At 45.1% G+C, this 18,910-nt stretch overlaps 1 protein-coding gene and 1 pseudogene across 1 annotated transcript; both read left to right on the top strand.

The window, feature by feature from the left end:
- The first annotated feature begins 1,562 nt into the window (after positions 1–1,562).
- On the top strand, positions 1,563–4,113 carry LOC139262587 (ferritin, higher subunit-like). The gene is made up of 4 exons (XM_070877748.1): positions 1,563–1,673; positions 3,088–3,234; positions 3,461–3,586; positions 3,958–4,113. Exons 1-4 carry the CDS (start codon positions 1,563–1,565, stop codon positions 4,111–4,113), a joined length of 540 nt encoding a protein of 179 aa, XP_070733849.1.
- Positions 4,114–14,149: 10,036 nt separating this feature from the next.
- On the top strand, positions 14,150–18,439 carry LOC139262215 (ferritin heavy chain, oocyte isoform-like; annotated as a pseudogene).
- Positions 18,440–18,910: the final 471 nt, after the last annotated feature.

Genomic DNA, 18,910 nt, shown 5'->3' on the forward strand with positions numbered 1-18,910 from the left:
CTGCCCTATCTAAGGCAGAGTTTTAATCCAAGGGAACACCCCTCATCAGCTCATCCAGGACTGAACCACTTCTGCACTGAAACCAGACGTCACGGCTTTGGATCTCCTGGATACACCAGCATGAAAGGTCAATGACCAGAGGGGAGAGATGAGGACGATTATTTTAACGCAGCGTGTTGTTGTGATCCGGAACGCGCTGCCTGAAAGGGCGGTGGAATCAGATTCAACAGTAACTTTGAAGAGGGAATTGCATATACACTTGACAAAAGTTGCAGAGCTGAGGAGTGGGACTAATTGGATCGCTCTTTTAAAGTGCCTGCACAGGCACGATGGGCCGAATGGCCTCTTTCTGTGCTGATAGAATCTATGATGAGCCAGTTAGAGCATATCTGAGCCTCATCATTTCAATCAGTTTAAAATATTCATCATTTCGATCAGATTTAAATATTCTTTCGCCTCACTGAAAACCGACTGTAAAAGGACACGTCTAACACATCAAATTGAGGGGCAGGAAAAGATCAGCTGGTCCATCAAGCCTGCCCCAAAACATGCCGGAGCAAATCATAGAATCATAGAATGGGTACAGCACAGAGGGAGGCCATTCGGCCCGTCGAGCCCGTGCCCGCTCTCTGCAAGAGCAATTCAGCTAGTCCCACTCCCCCGCCCTTCCCCCACAACCCTGCTATTAATTTTTCCTTCAGGTACTTATCCAATTCCATTTTGAAAGCCACGATTGAGTCTACCTCCACCACCCTCTCGGGCATTGCATTCCAGATCCCAACCACTCGCTGTGTAAACATGTCGCCTTTGGTTCTTTTGCCAGTCACTTTAATTCTGTGTCCTCTGGTTCTTGACCCTTCTGCCAATGGGAACAGTTCCTGTCTATCAACTCTGTCCAGACACCTCATGATTTTGAATCCCTCTATCAAATGGAGATGTGGGTGACAATGTGTTCAGTAATGTTCACTCCCTCTCATTTTCGCTCAATATATTGAATTTACCAGGCATCATTCCATGAGAATAAAAATGACAGATTGTTGATGCCCCCATGTAGCCAATCCTCAGACACATCCCCATTCTCTATATTCGAACTGGGGGAAGTTCACACCATCCACAGGATGGAATTCCCATTCAACTTGCCAATGGTTGGTTTGTAAATGCACCAAGATGACTTGATTGCTTTGAATATTGTCTCAGTGCCACAGAAACTTGCAAGTAACAAACTTCGCCAGATTATGAAAAACCCCTTTGGCGAAAGTAGAAAATTATCATTTCATTCAAGTGAGAGCGTTAAACAACGGCAGACGTTCAAGGAACCCAAAGGCAGTGACATCACCAAGACTGATCTCCCCCAGCACCCTCCCCCAAATCCCCTCTCCTTTGTTAATTGGTGCCTCAATTCAGGGAAGATTCTTGATTGGCTCTGAGGGATTGTCAATCATCATTGGTGATGTCATACCCTGTTTGAAGGCAGCTGTTCCAATAGTATAAATAGAGGAGCTTGTGCAAGACAGTGTGAGTTTCAGAACTGTGCAGAGGATAGTGAAATATAGACAGTGAAGATGGTTTCTCAAGTGTGTCAGAACTACCACAAGGACTGTGAGGCTGCTGTCAACAAGCAGATCAACATGGAGCTCTGTTCCTCCTATGTTTATTTCTCCATGATGAGTTGTGTATTCCTTGTTGCTGCATTCTGAAAAGTTGTTAATTCTCCAGTTCAATGAATTGGCTTTAAGTTGTATTTCTCTGTACTTCCTTCCCTGTGGGGAGCAGAGTCTTTGGGCAGTGAGGACTTCAGGTGTGTAATACAGGGGATCTTGTTGAGTTAATGGACTGCTCCCAACAGCAGCTGCCCTCTATTGAAGTTTAATATCAGAAACCAGCTCAGTTGCTGCCTGAGTGTGACAGAAGAGCACAAACCTGGTCAGCGGCCTGTTGACCTGAGACAATGTTCTGTTTCAGTGGGGGACTGTAGTGAGTGAAATGTGGGTAGGTTCTTACTAGTGCTCTCATTAATTGGAGGTGATGTACTGAGAATCCTGGTGTTGGAGCCCTGATCACTGCTGAGATCTTTATGGCACTATTGCTGTGTAAACTACTAGGGTGGAGGATTTTTCTCGCTCCATGCCCAAACTTTGATTTAGAATGGAAGAATAATCATTTCTATAATGTGTTTGACTACCTTGGAATATCCAAAGTGCTTTGTTGCCCATGGAGTTAAGTGTAGTTACCTGTTATGTGGGAAATGCAGTAGCCAATTTGTGCACAGGATGCTCCCACAAACTGAAATGAGATAATGATCAGATCATCTGTTTTTATAGTGTTGGTTGAGGAATAAATATTAGCCAGGACACTGCAGAGAGCTCCATGCAGTAGTATCTAGAACATGGAGAAGGCTTGAGGAACCAATGGCTGACTCCTGTCATTCACTAAGATCATTGCTAATCTTGTACCTCAACTCCACCTCTTGCACTGTCCCCACATCCTATGCGATCCAAAAATCTATTGCTCTTGCATATACTCTGACTGGAATTCTCTACCCCAGAAGCTGTGGAGGTTCAGTCATCAGAGTGAAGAAATTCCTGCTCATCTCAGTCCTCAATGACTGACGCCTGGATCTTGACTCTCCAGCAAGGGGAACCATCCTCCCTGCATCCAATCCTTCAAGCCCTATAAGAATTTTGTACATTCCTAATGACATCACTTGTCATCCTTTGAACCTCTAGAATAGAGGCTCAGTCTGCTCAATCTCTCTTCCTTGATCTTTCACATCCACCTGATGACTGACACACTCTTGTGTGAATGACCAGAAAGTAGAGGAGGTATTGCTTATCCAGGAGTAGAATTTAGTTTGACTGGACATGAAATATAATCCTGAACTTTCGTTTTATATGTTCAACCAGCAAAGGAAAAACTTTCTTCATGCTATGGGGAGGTGAGGCTCAACTCCAATTGATGAAGTCAATGGCATTTTGCTAGTTTACAAATGGTGTCTATCTTTTAAGAATTCACTCACTCAGGGAAAAATAACTTTCATTGTATATGAAGATCAAGGTCTAAATAAGCTGTCTTAATTTCTCTCTGCAGTCCTTCTACTTTGACTGGGATGATGTTGCCCTGTGTCACTTTGCTGAGTTCTTCAAGGAGCAGTCACATGAGGAATGTGAGCATGATGAGAAACTGATGGAATTCCAGAATTGCTGTGGGGGATGGATCATCTTGGTGGACATCAAGGTTGGAGTCAATTATCTAGTGGCCTTCTGTCTGGATACCCTTGGACCTGATTGTTTCAAATACCTCTGAAAGCAATTGATTCCATGGTTGTGGTAGTGGAATTCAGTAATTCTATTTTTATGGTAAAATGGACTTCTGGTTGCTTTTTCATCCTATTTTCCTTGTAATGTCTTGTGTATTTTGTTCCTTCCATTGTAAGTGAACTACCTGTGACTTTCCTCTTCAGAAACCAGAGCAGGGTGAGTGGAGCAATGGTCTGGATGCAATGCAGAGAGCTCTTCAGATGGAGAAGAATGTGAACCAGAGTCTGCTGGATGTGCACAAAATCTCCACTGGGAGCACTGACCCTCATGTAAGCTCCTCATGTGGGTTTCTGGGTAACTTGGAGGTGGTGGAACATTGCTATCCTTGACCTGTTTCAAAAGTGCTCCATGCCCAATAGCTTTGTTTTTGTGGGTGGGGGGGGTTTCTTTCTTGGGTTCTTCAGGGGGTGGGGGAGAGGATTGTGAAGTTCACCTACTGTGGACATTGAGACATAAATGTGTCCCAATGTTTCCAGGATCTAAGCTCATTGTACAGGAGTTACTGGATCATTAGAGCAAATGTACATCAATCTCAATTTCCCTACTTGACACTTCTTCACTCATAGAGGATTAAAATTCCAAATCCAGGGGATGCTCATCCATTATCTGCTGCTGGCCATAACTCATTTCACTCTTTCAGTTGTGTGACTTCGTGGAGACCCACTACTTGGATGAACAAGTGAAGATAATCAAGAAGCTTGGAGATCACATCAGCAACCTGAAGAGACTGGGAGCCCCTGAGAATGGCATGGGAGAATACCTGTTTGATAAGCACACCCTGGGGCAGAGTGACTAAACTGACTGATTGGATCAAGATTATTATACTTAGTCCTTGTATTTATATAATCGACCCCTGTCCTGAGGGAATTATGCCTTGTAACTTTGTGTAAAGAGCTGAGACCTGTCACTGTGACTAAATGGAAATGCTGGAGTGTGCTTTGTCACCTTGTCAGTTTGAGTGGTTGCTCATTTTTCATTTTACTTAACATTGTTTACATCAAACAAGAATTATGTTGATCTGGGCAACAGTTATATGGGATTCAGTCCTATGAAATGTGTTTATTCTCTAGTGTAATGTTGCTATATTGACTAGGATATGCAGGCACCTGTTGTAAGATCTAAAATGTTCAAGGGTGTGGTCAGATAACTGACAGCCCCAAGGGATATTGGCTCAGTGACAAAAAGCATGATTGGAGGTATGTATTAAGATGTTTAAGGAGGGATCTCTAGAGCTGGGGACTTAAAAGCTACATAAAATTGACTTCCTGCTATCTCCCCTTGCATAAATGAAAATTCAATCCAACAAGAAACAGGGGGCTGATTTGCCATTAAATCATTGTTGCACCATTTCAATCCAGTGAAGAAAAAGTCCTGGATTAGCTTCCTATTTTGTGTATCTGTCTTGTGAAGTTGTTGGTATTGTGTAGCTGCACTAGATCCTGTTCAGTTATCCATGTAGTTAAGCAATGGGATTCACCACTGCTGCTGTAGCCTTTCTGTTGAGCTTTGTCGGCAGACAAGCAATGTCTCAGCTCATGGAACTCTGCCCACTACAATTGGGCGAGGAGGGAAAGCAACAGGTGCCATCAGCTTGCTGTCACAGCTTCATTGGTTAGTGTGGATACCCTAGTGGGTGTGGTTCCTTTGTCCCTTGTGTTTATTAAGCTTCTCCTTAAATGCATCTATACTCTTGGCATTCAGAATTATTACTGTGGGTAGCTCAGTAAATGTGCTGCTGCTGCAGATTTTGTGTTCAGATGTGTGTGCAATGAAGTGAGTAACAGCTATTGACATCAGCAATGTCTGAGCTCAAGGACAGCATTGATTGCCTCTCCCTAATTGCTGTTGTAAAGGTGCTGGTCAGCCACATTCTTGAACTGCTGCAGCTTTGGTGGGAAGGTACTCCCAGTGCTTTTCGGCAGGGAGTTCCTGGATTTTACTGCAGTGACAAAAAAGGAACCGTGATATATTTCCAGGTCAGGTTGGTGTGTAACTTGAAGGTGATAGTATTCCCTAACTTCTGCCCTTTTCCTTCTAATTGCTAGAGCTTGTGGCATAGCTTGTGCTGCTGAAAAAGCCTTGGCGAGTTGCTGCAGTGCATCTTGTTGATGGTACACACTGCAGCCATGGTGCGCCATTGGTGGAAGCAGTGTATGTGGATGGGGTGCCAATCAAGTGGGCTGCTTTGTCCTAGATGGTGTCGAGCTTCTTTATTGTCACACTCAACTAGGTAAGTGGAGAGTATTGCACCACACTCTTGTGCCTTGTTGATGCTGGAAAGACTTTAGGGTGTCAGGAGATGAGACGCTTACTCAAAACACCCAGCCTCTGGCCTGCTCTTCCTACCTGAGTATTTATGCGTCCGGGCTAGTTAAATTAAAGATTAGTGGTGACCCCCAGGGGCTGATGCTGGGGAATGCAGCAACAGTGAATGTTAAGGGAAGGTGGTTAGATTCTTCCTTGTTGCAGATAGTCGTTGCCTGGCACTTGTGTGGTGCCATTGTTACTTGCCCATTATCAGCCCCACACTGAATGTCATCCAGGTATTGGCGCATATGGGCATGGACTGCTTCATTGTCTGATGTGTTGCAAATGGAACAGAACACTGGAATCATCAGTAAACATCCCCACTTCTGGCCTTTTATGATGGAGGGAAGGTTATTGATGGAGCAGCTTAAGATAGTTGGGCCAAGGACACTACCCTGAGGAATTCCTGCACCCATGTCCTGGGGCTGAGATGATGGACCTCCGACAAGCACGACTATCTTCCTTTGTGCTAGATATGGCTCCAGCTCGTTGAGTTTCCTATATTCGCATTGACATCAATTTTACGAGGGATACAAGATGCCGCACTCCGTCAGATGCTGCCTTGCTATCCAAGGCAGTCTCTCTCTCCTCACTGGGAATTCAGATCCTTTGTAGATATTTGGACTGCAATGAAGTCAGGACCCGAGTCATCCTGGCACAACCCAAACTGGGCATCGGTGAGCAGATTATTGTTGGCAAAATCTTCCATCACTTTGCTGATGATTGAGAGTAGACTGATGGGGAGGTAATTGGCTTGAATGGATTTGTCCTTTTTCTGGACAGGATGTACCAGGGCAGTTTTTCACATTGTTGGGTAGATGTCATTGTCTCTACTGGAAGAGCTTGGCTAGAGGTGTGGGCATGAATTTACAGATTGTGGTGCAATACAATTCTGCAACTGCTGACTGCCCACAATGTCTCATGGATGCCCAGTTTTGAACTGGTAGATCTGTTTTGAATCTATTCCACTTAACACTGTGGTTGAGACACTCCCCACGAAGAAAGGTGTCCTCAGTGTGAAGACAAGTCTTTGTCTCCAAAAGGACTGTGGTAATCAATGCTGTCATGGACAGATGAATCTGTGACAGTTGATTGGTGAGGACGAGTTTAGTAAGTTTTACCCTTGTGTTCATTCTCTCACCATTGACTCAAGCTCAATCTGTCAGCGATGTCCTTCAGGATTCAGCCAGCTTGGTCAGTGCTATCAAGCCCCTCCTTGGTGATGGACATTCAAGTCCATTGCTAATATCAGTGCTTCTTCCAAGTAGCCTTCATGGTGGAGTAATGATTCATCAGCTGAGGGAGGGCAGTAGTTGGTAATCGGCAGGAGGTTTCCATGCCCATGCTTGACCTGAACGCATGGGACTTGATCGGGTCCAGAGTAACAGTTGAGGACTCCTATTGCTACTCCCTCCTGACTGTATACCACTGAACCGCCACCTCTGGTGGGTCTGCCCTTCTGGTGGGACAGGACATACACGGGGATGGTGATGGAGGAATCTGGGACATTGGCTGAGATGTATGATTCTTTGATTATGACAATGTCGGGCTGTTGCTTGACTAATCTGTGGGACAGCTCTCCATTTTGGCAGAAGATACCAGATGTTAGTGAGGAGAACTTTGCAGGGTCGACTGGGTTGTGTGTACCATTGTCATGTCAGAAGCCGATGTCGATGTGGGGTGGTCCGTCCTGTTTTATTTTTTGTTTCTCGTAGTGGTTTGTTATAATTAAGTGGCTTGCTAGGCCTTTTCGGAGGGCAGTTAAGACTCAACCACATTGCTTTGAGTTTGGAGTCTCATATAGGCGAGGTAAGGACAGCAGATTTCCTTCCCTTAGGACATTAGTGAAGCAGATGGGTTTTTACAACAATCCGATAGGCCCTTGGGCAACATTACTGATACTAGCTTTTTATTCCAGATTTTAATTTAATTAACAATTTTAATTAACAATTTAACTTCCCCCAGCTGTCGTGGTGGGACTTTGGATCATTAGTCTAGGCCTCTGGATTACTCGTCCAGTAACCTAACCACTATGTTAATGTTGTGTATGCATGCCTGTTTACTGTGTGATGTCTGTCACACTGTTATGCAACACTGAATGTACCCTTGCCTGTACACCAGAGGGTGCTGCTGCTGGAGACTTAAGGGTTACCTGCACACTGCAGGTAAGCCAGTGTAAAAAGGAACACACAGCTTATTGTCTTCACTCAGGAGCTGCAAACAAAGGACTGCAGGTCTGCACAGTTTGAGTATCATACCCTGCCTCGTGGAGTCATTACTAAAGGTGCCTACATACACTACAACTGGCGACGGGAATACAAGGTCACAAAGTACACGCTCAACATATCTAACCTTAGTAACTTTCAGCAATTTACAGATGGGTAAGATTGGGATGTTTTTGTGGAAAGATTGTATCACTTCTTTATAGCCAATGACCTGGACGGGGACACACCAGCTGCACTACCGAAGAAACGCAGGGCCACCATGCTTTGCATTTGTGGGCCCGCCATCTACAGGATTTACTCGCCCAGCAGAAGGCAACCACCAAGCGCTATGAGCAACTTGTAACAATCAAACCGAAAGAAAGCATCCTCACAGCCAGGCACCGGTTCTACACTTACTGGTGACCTGAGGGCCAAGAAATTGCCAAGTATGCTGCACACTTAAGACTAGCTGCACCATGTGATTTTGGCGACCACCTTAATGAAGCACTAAGGGACATATTTGTCATCGGAATCGGCCACGAAGGCCTCCTACACAAATTACTCTCGGCTGACATCATGGTCACCCTGCAGAAAGCAATTCAAGTGAGCCAGGCCTACATGGTTTCGGCCTGCGAACCTAGGTGAATACTGACCCCAGGACTCTAAACCAACGAGAGCAGTGCACGGCATTGATACTTCTAAGGGCAGAAATGCTGCCCCGAGTCCTGCAAACCTGAGTCCGCCACATGGGGCAAACCGCCTAGCCCAGTACCACTGCAAAGAGAAAAGGCACCTTCAAAGAATGTGTAGAAAAAGCTTTACTCACCGTGTCTCTGATGAGTTGGCTGATCACCCGGGGCTCCGACACAGAGGAAGGTGAAGTTGCTCAACCCCTGGAAGAAGAGTATGGAACTCATACCTGCTCCACTAAAAGTTCTCGGTGGCCGATGAAGTAGACATCGACGGGGTTCTGCTTTCTATGGAGAGCGACACAGGGGTGAGCCAGTGTGCGATAAGCCAAGCGACCTTTGAAGAACGTGGGATGAATCCCACCAATCGACCACAACGGCAGCCTGTCCAAGCGAAGCTGCTCTCAGGCCTCCGGGTTCCGGCAATCGACCTCGAACATGGATCCATCACCGTATCTGGAGGTTCCACGGTCCAGCTTGACTGCCCACAGCACCCCGGAGAAATCTCGGAGAACGAGGATCTAAACTCCACTTTCCGGGCCGGGGCAGCACTCCAAGAGGTGAACATCGATGAAAGAAATGGATTCCTAACATCAAGGATTGAACATGTGGAAGAAAAGAGCACCACAGCCGACCTGCAGCAAGACTAGAAAATGGCTGCAGCACTACAAGCAGCAGAACCTGTAATCAAAATGAACTCCGCCATGCCACGAGTGAACATGGAGGAGCGTCACGTGACACCGAGCGGCCAATTGGATTTGAAAGCTCCCTGAAAGGAGACCGGTAACCAAATAAATATAAAGGGGACGTTTCAACTATTTGAGTACACAGACTTTTAAAGCTAAAGATGCGATTAAAGGATGCAAATATGAAAATGTATGCAATGTAACAATGAATTGTGATGCTGGTTTAACTAATGTGACTAATGAGATGAATGCAGGTGTCAGTCACGTTAAGAACAAGTTTGTTGCGCTTAACGATAATGATAGAGAATACAAAATGCCTAATGTAACCATGTCTGTTGAAACTAGGACACCCAAAAGTGATGCAAATGCTAGAATGTATAATGCAGGCCTGAATGTGTGATCAGAGCCAATGTATCATGTATAGCGGTAGGACACTGCCAAAGGACATTGGGTCTTATAGGGACTATGTTTGTCAATAAAAATTCCCTGGTGGGAGACCCCCCAGCTCTAGCAGGCTAGCTGACCATGTAACTTGGAGTTTTGGAAAGAATGTGATGCCCCTTGCAGTACACACACACACAGCCAGTGAGAGCACACCCACTTCAGGGACAGTGGTCAATGGGCAGCCCAGCCACCACCAATGGCAACCTGCACCAGATCAACCCTCCAACCCCTGGCCACCAGGGCCAAGACCAGGAGCATGAGATCAATACCCTCCAGCTTCCCTGGAATGACCTGACCCTTATCCCAATTGATGGACAAGGAGCCCACCCAGTCTTGTGGCCCTGCCCACAACTACCCATCTCACAGTGTATACACACCACCCACTGCTGCCGTTGCTACCCGCCCCTCCACCGAGGGATCCCACAACAGTAACACACACATGGTCTGTGTGTGAGGGAGGGGAAACATGAGGCCAGCCTCAAGCACAGGGGTCACACCTAGCGACCACACAATGCTCACTGCAACCACCCCTAGCCCACCAGTGCTCGCCTCCACTGGGCACGATAATAATGGTATGAAAAATGCTTAGGAAGGAAGTGTTGTGTCTGCATGCCTGTTTACTGTGTGATGTCTGTAACACTGTTATGCAACACTGAATGTACCCTTGCCTGTACACCAGAGGGTGCTGCTGCTGGAGACCTAAGGGTTAACTGCACACTACAGGTAACCCAGTATAAAAAGGAACACACAGCTTATTGTCTTCACTCAGGAGCTGCAAACAAAGGACTGCAGGTCTGCACAGTTTAAGTATCATACCCTGCCTCGTGGAGTCATTACTAAAGATGCCTACATACACTACAGTTACCGTACTCTGTGTGATGCTTTCACTATAAAGGATAAAACTGAGTACTGTGAACAATGAGCAAGTGTGACTTTAGCTTCTTTAATAAGACTCCAGAGTGTAGGTACCGTGGGGTGGCCTGCTTATATACTGTGCTCCCAAGGGATGCTGGGATCCCTTTGGACACCAACAGGTAGGCCTTCTGGTGGTGATTAATACAGGGTGCAAGGGGTTAAATACATAACACTTTACATCTCTCAATGGCACTTTTGGAGTATCGATGTCACCACAATTCATACGCTGAAGACGCACAATTCTACAATTCAGGTTGGCTTGGCGTTGCGTGCTGATGGGTTCGACGGCTTCATGTTTCAGACAAAACAAATTCTTCAGCTCACTCGATGTGAAAAACTTTACAGGTGCTCATGTTTTAAGAATTACATAGAATTTGCAGCATAGAAAAAGGCCATTCAGCCTGTCAAATTTCAGTGGTGAGTGGTCCTTCTCAAACGTAAAATGCATCAAGGATGAGGTGAGGAACTGAATGGGACAAGATCGATTTAATAGTCTTTCAATCATGAGCATGGAGAGCAAAGTACTGAGAGGACTTGACTTCACACACTGAGCCTCCTTCCAACTTCATTTAACCCTATCAGCATATCCTTCCAATCCTTTCTTCCTCCCTCATGTGTTTATCCAGTATCCTTAAACACCGTCTATGCTTTTTGTCTCAACTATTCCTTTCGATAGCAAGCTAAACATTCGAAACACTCTCTGAGTAAAGAAGTTTCTTTTGAAGTCTCTCTTCGATTATTAATTCTAACTTTCTATATAATTCTGTGGAGATCAGAACTGTGTACAATACTCCAAGTGTTGTCTCGCCAAGGTTCTATATAAATTTAACATGCTGCACAGGGATGTGGTTCAGTTCACCTCAACCGTCTTGTCCCTGTGGCCGAGAAGCTCCTCCCGGAGTCACAGTGCGGATTTCGTCCCCTACGGGGAACAACGGACATGATCTTTGCAGCACGCCAACTGCCGAAAAATGCAGGGAGCAGCGCCAGCCCTTACACATGGCATTTTTCGATCTTACAAAGGCCTTTCACACTGTCGACCGTGAGGGCTTATGGAGCGTCCTCCTCCATTTTGGATGCCCCCAAAAGTTTGTCAACATCCTTCGCCTGCTCCACGACGACATGCAGTCCGTGATCCTTACCAGGCGATTTGTTACAGACCCATTCCACGTCCGAAGCGGGGTCAAACAGGGCTGCTTCATCGCTCCAACGCTTTTCTCAATCTTCCTTGGTGCCACGCTGCACCTCGCTGTCAACAAGCTTTTCGCTGGTGTGGAACTAAACTACAGAACCAGTGGGAAGCAGTTTAATCTATGCCATCTCCAGACCAGGTCCTAGATTAACCAAACCTCTGTCAGTGAACTGCAGTATGCGGACGATGCCTGTCTGCACACATTCTGAGGCTGAACTCCAGGATATAGTCGATGTATTCACCGAGGCATATGAAATCATAGGTCTTATGCTTAACATCCATAAGGGAAAGATCCTCCACCAGCCTGTCCTCGCCACACGGCACTGCCCCCCAGACATCAAGACTCACGGCGTGGCCCTCGACAATGTGGACCACTTCCCATACCTCGGGAGCCTGCTGTCAACAAAGGCAGACATTGCTGCGGAGATTCAACATCGCTTCCATTGCACCAGTGCAGCTTTCGCCTGCCTGAGGAAAAGAGTGTTGGAAGACCAGGCCCTCAAACCTACCACCAAGCTCACAGTCTACAGGGCTGTAGTAATACCCACCTTCTTGTATGGATCAGAGGCATGGACGACTTACATCAAGTCGCTGGAGCTATATCACCAAAGATGTCTCCGCAAGATCCTGCAAATCACCTGGGAGGACAGACGCACCGACGTCCGTGTCTTTGCCCAGGCTAATATCCCCAGCATTGAAGCACTAACCACACTCGATTAGCTTCGCTGGGCAGGCCACTTAGCCTACATGCCAGACATGAGACTCATTAAGCAACTGCTCTATGCGGAACTACTTCTTGGCAAACGAGCCAAAGGTGGGCAACGGAAGCGTTACAAGGACACCTTCAAAGTCTCCCTGATGAAGTGCGACAGCACCACTGATGCTTGGGAGACCCTGGCCAAAGACAGCCCTCGGTGGAGAAAGTGCATCCGGGAGGGCGTTGAGCTCTTCGAGTCTCAATGCTGCGAGCGTGAAGAGTTCAGGCAGCGGAAGGAGCATGTGGTAAATCAGTGCCACCCACCCACTTCCCCTGACGAATATCTGTCCCATCTGTGACAGGTTCTGTGGCTTTCATGTTGGACTGTTCAGCCACCAACGAACTCACTATAAGAGTGAAAGCAAGTCTTTCTCGATGATGAGGGACTGCCTATGATGATGGGTTCAGCTGCAGGTATTCCTCGCTCTGAGCTCAGAACTGCGCTAATGGATAACACTCATCTGTGCCTTTTTATCTCTCTAGAATTGACTATTTCAATGCTCTCCTGCTGGCCTTACATGCTCCATAAACTTAAGCTTATCCAAAACTCTGCTGCCTGTATCCGAACACACACCTAGTCCCACTCACCCATAACCCCTGTGCTTGTGGACTATCATTGGCTCCCGGTCTGACAGCGCCTCAAATTCAAGTTTCTTATCCTTGTATTAAAATCCCACCATGGCCCCTCCCTCACCTCTTTTCCCAGCACATTGATAACATCGGTGCCTTTTCCTGCTCTCACAATAAACTGGAAAATTTTATTCACTATGTTCCCAATTTCCACCCTTCACTCACCTTCACATGGTCCATCTCTGTCACTTCACTTCCCTTCCTCGACTTCTCAGACTTCTGTCTAGAAATAGAGACAATCAACAAATATCCAATGAGTTGTTTGGATGTTGTTTCAAACCTGCAGATACCTGCAAATGACCAAACCACTGAACAATCCAGAACTATTAAAAAGACACTGACTCTTTCAAGGTGGCCATTAACTGGTCCAGGCAGAGCACGGTCGATGGGGTGTTCTCTCCATCTGTCTGCCTCTCTTCCACGGCTATATCCGTGACCGGGTGTCCCTGGAGAGGGAGCACGCGGTGTCCGCCGGTATGCTTGAGGCTTTCCGTGACTGGTAGGCACCAAAGGGAAGTGGAGTGCAGCGCAGATACAGGGAAATAATGTAAAATTTTTTAAGTTTTTATGTTAGTTTTGTCATAATGTGGATCTGACAGTTTATTTCCCCTTATAAAGGGGGCACTTGTGGTTTAAGTGTTTCCGATAGCTGATTTAATCATTCCAATTAATTAGCCCAAAGAATAGAGGATCCAATTAAACCTGTGTCTCTGGATATTTGAACTGTGTTTGAGGAAAGTTAGGATAATTGAGATCCCCATTGAGATGTCAGCCAATGATACTCATTCTTCAAAGATCTGATTGGCTCTGGGAGTCCAACTCCTCTCCTCCTTTTACTTGATTGGTGCTCTGAGAAGATGCAACTTCTGATTGGGTATTGACGACTGTCACTCATCAAGAGTGCCACATGCTGGATTATCCCTCAGGATAATACAGGAGTTTGAGTCTGGCTAAATGTTACTTTTGTACTTGTACGAAGTTTTTACTTTTGAAAAATAAAACATTAAGATGGCTTCTCAAGTGCGTCAGAACTACCATCAGGTCTGTGAGGATGCTGTCAACAAGCAGATCAACATGGAGCTCTATTCCTCCTATGTTTATCTCTCTATGGTGAGTTTTGTGTTTTTTGCCACTTCACAATGGAGACTATGTAATGTGAATTTATGAAATCCTGTGCTGTGCCCCCCACACCCCCACCCCCTTCAATCTATGCAGTGAATTCGCTTTTAAAGCTATAATATGATACAATTTATTTTCCAGTGTATTCATTAACAAACTCTCTCTGTTCCTTGCAGCAGTTGTATCATATTCTGATTATCTTGATTCTTTTTTCCTGGGATCTTGAGCTTGATGAAGTTTATTTGGAATACATTCTACACTCAATGCAAGGAATTCAGAATTTGTATCCTCATTCTAAATCACTCCATGGACTTTCCTTACATTGTTGGTTCAATGGATGATGTCATAAAAATACAGCTGGGCCATTTAGGAGGGAAGTTAGGAAGTATTCTTTCCCACCAGTGTGGTGGAAATCTGAAACACTTTCTTTCCCAGCCATCCCTCACCTCCACAGGGGGAGGATGGGAAGAAAGTGTTACAAATGTTTCTGCTTCCCTCCTGTTCCTAGTGTTTCTAACCTCTTAATTTTAAATACCAGTTTGCATCCATCTGTCTTTCCTCTAACTTTTAGCATCAATAAAGCAAAGAAAGTTAATCATCAATTGTCTGTACTCAGTGGACTCTCCCTTAACTCCTGTGACCTTCACTAAGCACCTCAAATTCTGAGGGGTTCTCATAACTTTTATTCTGTGGTCTCTGGTTCTCCTCTACAATGCTTTGATTTGTGTAGACTGTGCCAAATTAATGCTGCTTGTGGTAGTTTTATTTCCTTGGCATGAATGTAGCCAGTAAAACTCAGCTAGGTTTTCTTTCTTGTACGATATGAATTCTGCACTGTGACTCGATCTCTACTGTACTTTAAGCGTGTTGCTTTGATTTCCAATACTGCCCATCAACTAGCCTGTACAAAATATATTTGGGTCAATAAACAATGATTATTGGAGCATGCTACTGGTGACCAGGGTATAAATCTTGTGACAATTCCTTCACTAATTTCCAGAGCTACAATGACTATTGGGTGCCGAGATTAAGCTTCCAGTTTTGAGCATGTTCAATCAAAGCTGAATTGGTGATCATGAAATGATGCAGCACAGGAGGCCATTCAGTCCATTGTGCCTTGCTGAATGTTGGGTGGAGCGATACAACTCCATGTTCCCATAGCCTGCAAGTTTTTGCAAATCACTAAGAGGATGAAATTGGGGAGTTAGTAATGGGGAACATAGAGATGGCAGAAAATCTGAACAAATATTTTGTATCTGTCTTTACGATAGACATTAACAATATTCCAACAGTGGATAGTCAAGGGGCTATAGGGGGGAGGAACTTAATGCAATCACAATCACCTAAGGAGGTAGTACTCAGTAAGATAATGGGGCTAAAGGCAGATAAATGGACCTGATGGCTTGCATCCTCGGGTCTTGAGAAGTAGCGGCAGGGATTGTGGATGCATTGGTTGTAATTAACTGAAATTCCCTGGAATCTGGGGAGGTCCCAGCAGATTGGAAAGCTGCAAATGTAATGCCCCCATTTAAAAAAAGGAGGCAAACAAAAAGCAGGCAACTAAAGTTTAGATTAGTTGGCCAAATGTGTGTTTGGGAAAATGTTCGAGTCCATTATTAAACAAGCAGGACATTTGGTAAAGGAAAATTTGATCAGGCAGAGTCGGCATGGATTTATGAAGGGGAAGTCGTGTTTGACAAATTTGCTGGAATTCTTTCAGGATGTAACAAACAGGGTCGATTAAGGTGAACCAGTGGATGTGGTATATTTGGACTTCCAGAAGGCAGTGGACAAGGTGCCACATAAAAGATTACTGCACAAGATAAAAGTTCACGGGCTTTGGGGGTAATATATTAGCATGGATAGAGGATTGGCTAAAGAACCGAGTTGCAATAAATGATTCATTCTCTGGTTGGCAACTAGTAGAGTGCCGCAGGGATCAGTGCTGGGACCCCAACTATTTACAATCTATATTGCACTCGGTCCCTTCTTCCAAGTCGGTAATGTAGCCTAGTTTTCTGTTCCTCCCATCTTTGTATTGTCAGTAATGAGTGAGGAGGACACACAGTTCTGCAAAAGGACATCGACAGGCTAAGTGAGTGGGCAAAAATTTGACTGGTGGAAAGTGAGGTCATGCACTTTGGCAGAAAAAAAAAATCAAAGAGCAAAGTTTTATTTAAATGGAGCAAGAGTGCAAAGTGCCACAGTACAGTGGTGCGGGGGCGGGGCTCTACTCATTGGAATTCAGAAGAATGAGTGGTGATCTTATAATCTACCACGTTTCTATGAGGGGGCTTGACTGGGTGCATGCAGAGAGGGCCTTTCCACTAATGAGGGAGACTAGAACTAGAGGGCATTATCTTAGAATAAGGGACTGCCCATTTAAATCTGAGATGAGAAATTTCTTCTGAGGGTTGTCAATCTGTGGAATTCGCTGCCTCAGCTGTGGAAAGCTAAGACATTGAATAAATTTAAGACTCTAATACAGTTTCTTAAACGCTAAGGGGTTATGGGGGAGCGGGCGGGGAAGTGGAGATGAGTCCATGATCAGATCAGCCATGATCTTGAATGGAGGAGCAGGCTCAAGGGGCCATATGGCCTACTCCTGATCACAAGAACATGAGAAATAGGAAGTTTCCATTTGCCAGTTTCTCTATTGCTGGAGGTGAGATTATTCAATGTCTTTGCCAGGTTAGTTGAGTAGGTGCTAGTTTCCATAACTATGTACATACAAGTTCAGTGAGACTGAGCCTTTGAAAGCAAGTAAAATGAGTTTGGCTTCATGTACAGTGCCTATGATAATGGGTCTGCCATGCAATAATCAACTACTCTTCTGATTCCTCCGCAGTCCTTCTAGTTTGACCGGGATGATGTTGCCCTGCGTCACTTAGCTGATTTCTTCAAGGAGCAGTCACATGAGGAACGTGAGCATGCTGAGAAACTGATGGAATTCCAGAATTGACGTGGAGGACAGATCATCTTGGTGGACATCAAGGTTTAGCTCAATAAAAAAAGTGGCTTTCTGTCTGGCTCCCCTTAGACTGATTGTTCACAATACATTCGAAAGCAGTCAGTTCCAATTTACAGCACAGGAACCAGCCATTCGGACAAACTGACCTATGCAACATATCGTTATATTCCTTTTTCACTCATGTACTTATTTAGCTTCCTCTTAAATACATCTATGCCAATCACCTCCAATTTGATACCAGTGGTTGATGGCTTAATGCTGTAAATCAATATTCTAAAATTGGTTCATGGTAACCTAGACTACTGATTGCATTTTTTTTTCATCCCTAATTTCCTTCAATACTGTGCTGTTTACTGGTTGTACTATTACATATGTGCCACCAGAGGGCACTGCAGTCGGAGACTTGTCGCTTACCTGCACAGGTGTGCCAGGCCCAGTATAAAAGGCAGGCCACGAGGTGTGATCCTCCCTCGAGTTACATTAAATGGACTATAGTCACTACAGTTGGAGTACAATACATTGCCTCATGGAGTCACTACCAGAGCATCTGAAGACACAAAAAATACTTGTGTTTGTTTAATCCATTGTAAGTGAACAATAATTTCCTGTTCAGAAACCAGTGCAGGATGAGTGGAGCAATGGTCTGGAGGTGATGCAGAGAGCTCTGTAGATGGAGATGAATGTGAATCAGAGTCTGCTGGATCTGCACAAACTCTCCACTGGGAGTACTGACCCTCATGTAAGTTCCTCATGCTTCAATGTGTGCTTTTGGGTAAGTTGCTGTCATTGAACTTAATTTAAAAAGATCTCCATGCCCAACAGCTTTGTGTTGGATCTATTTTTCGGGGTCGATATTGTAAATGTGTGAGATCCCAGCACCTTTTTTTGTACAGCAAGTTTTCTTCTAAATGGTGCAGTAATTCCATCAATTTCAATTACACCACTTAACTATCTTCCAGTCCAAGAGGATTAAAATCCAAACTCGTAAGCGGTAAGCTCCAATGTTCCTCGATATCTACTACTGTCATAACTCGTTTCCGTCTTTTCTCTCTCAGTTGTGTAACTTCCTGGAGACCCACTACTTGGATGAACAAGTGAAGATGATCAAGAAGCTTGGGGATCACATCACCAACCTGAACAGACTGGGAGCCCCTGAGAATGGCCTGGGAGAGTACCTGTTTGACAAGCACACTCTGGGGGAAGAGTGACTGAAGCTTCTGATCAGTACTCGTGTTTAAACAATGTGTGTGTGTGTGTGAGACTTTGTCCTACATAGAATGGTGGCTTTGTACAGCCTGGGACCTGGACGCTTGATGTGAAATATAATTAACTGTAAATAAACTGTCTAATATTGGACTGGCTTTTGTCTCCTTGCAAGTTTGACTGGCTGCTTATTTTCCATTTACCATAACTTGGTTGCAGCACAAGTATTGCACTCGGCTATGCAACAGCCATACATTGGTTACAGCACATGAGGCCATTCAGCCCGTCGAGCCTGTGCCGGCTCTCCAAGAGCACCTTAGCTAGTCCTACTCCTTTGCATTTTCCCTGTAGCCCTGCAATTATTTTCCTTCAGGTACTTGTCCAATTCCATGATTGAAACTGCCTCCACCACCCTCTTGGGCAGCGCAATCCAGATACTAACCACTCACTGCATAAAAGTTTTTCCTTATGTCAGC

Source organism: Pristiophorus japonicus, chromosome 4 (genome assembly GCF_044704955.1).
Source record: "Pristiophorus japonicus isolate sPriJap1 chromosome 4, sPriJap1.hap1, whole genome shotgun sequence".
Taxonomy (NCBI): Eukaryota; Metazoa; Chordata; class Chondrichthyes; family Pristiophoridae; genus Pristiophorus; species Pristiophorus japonicus.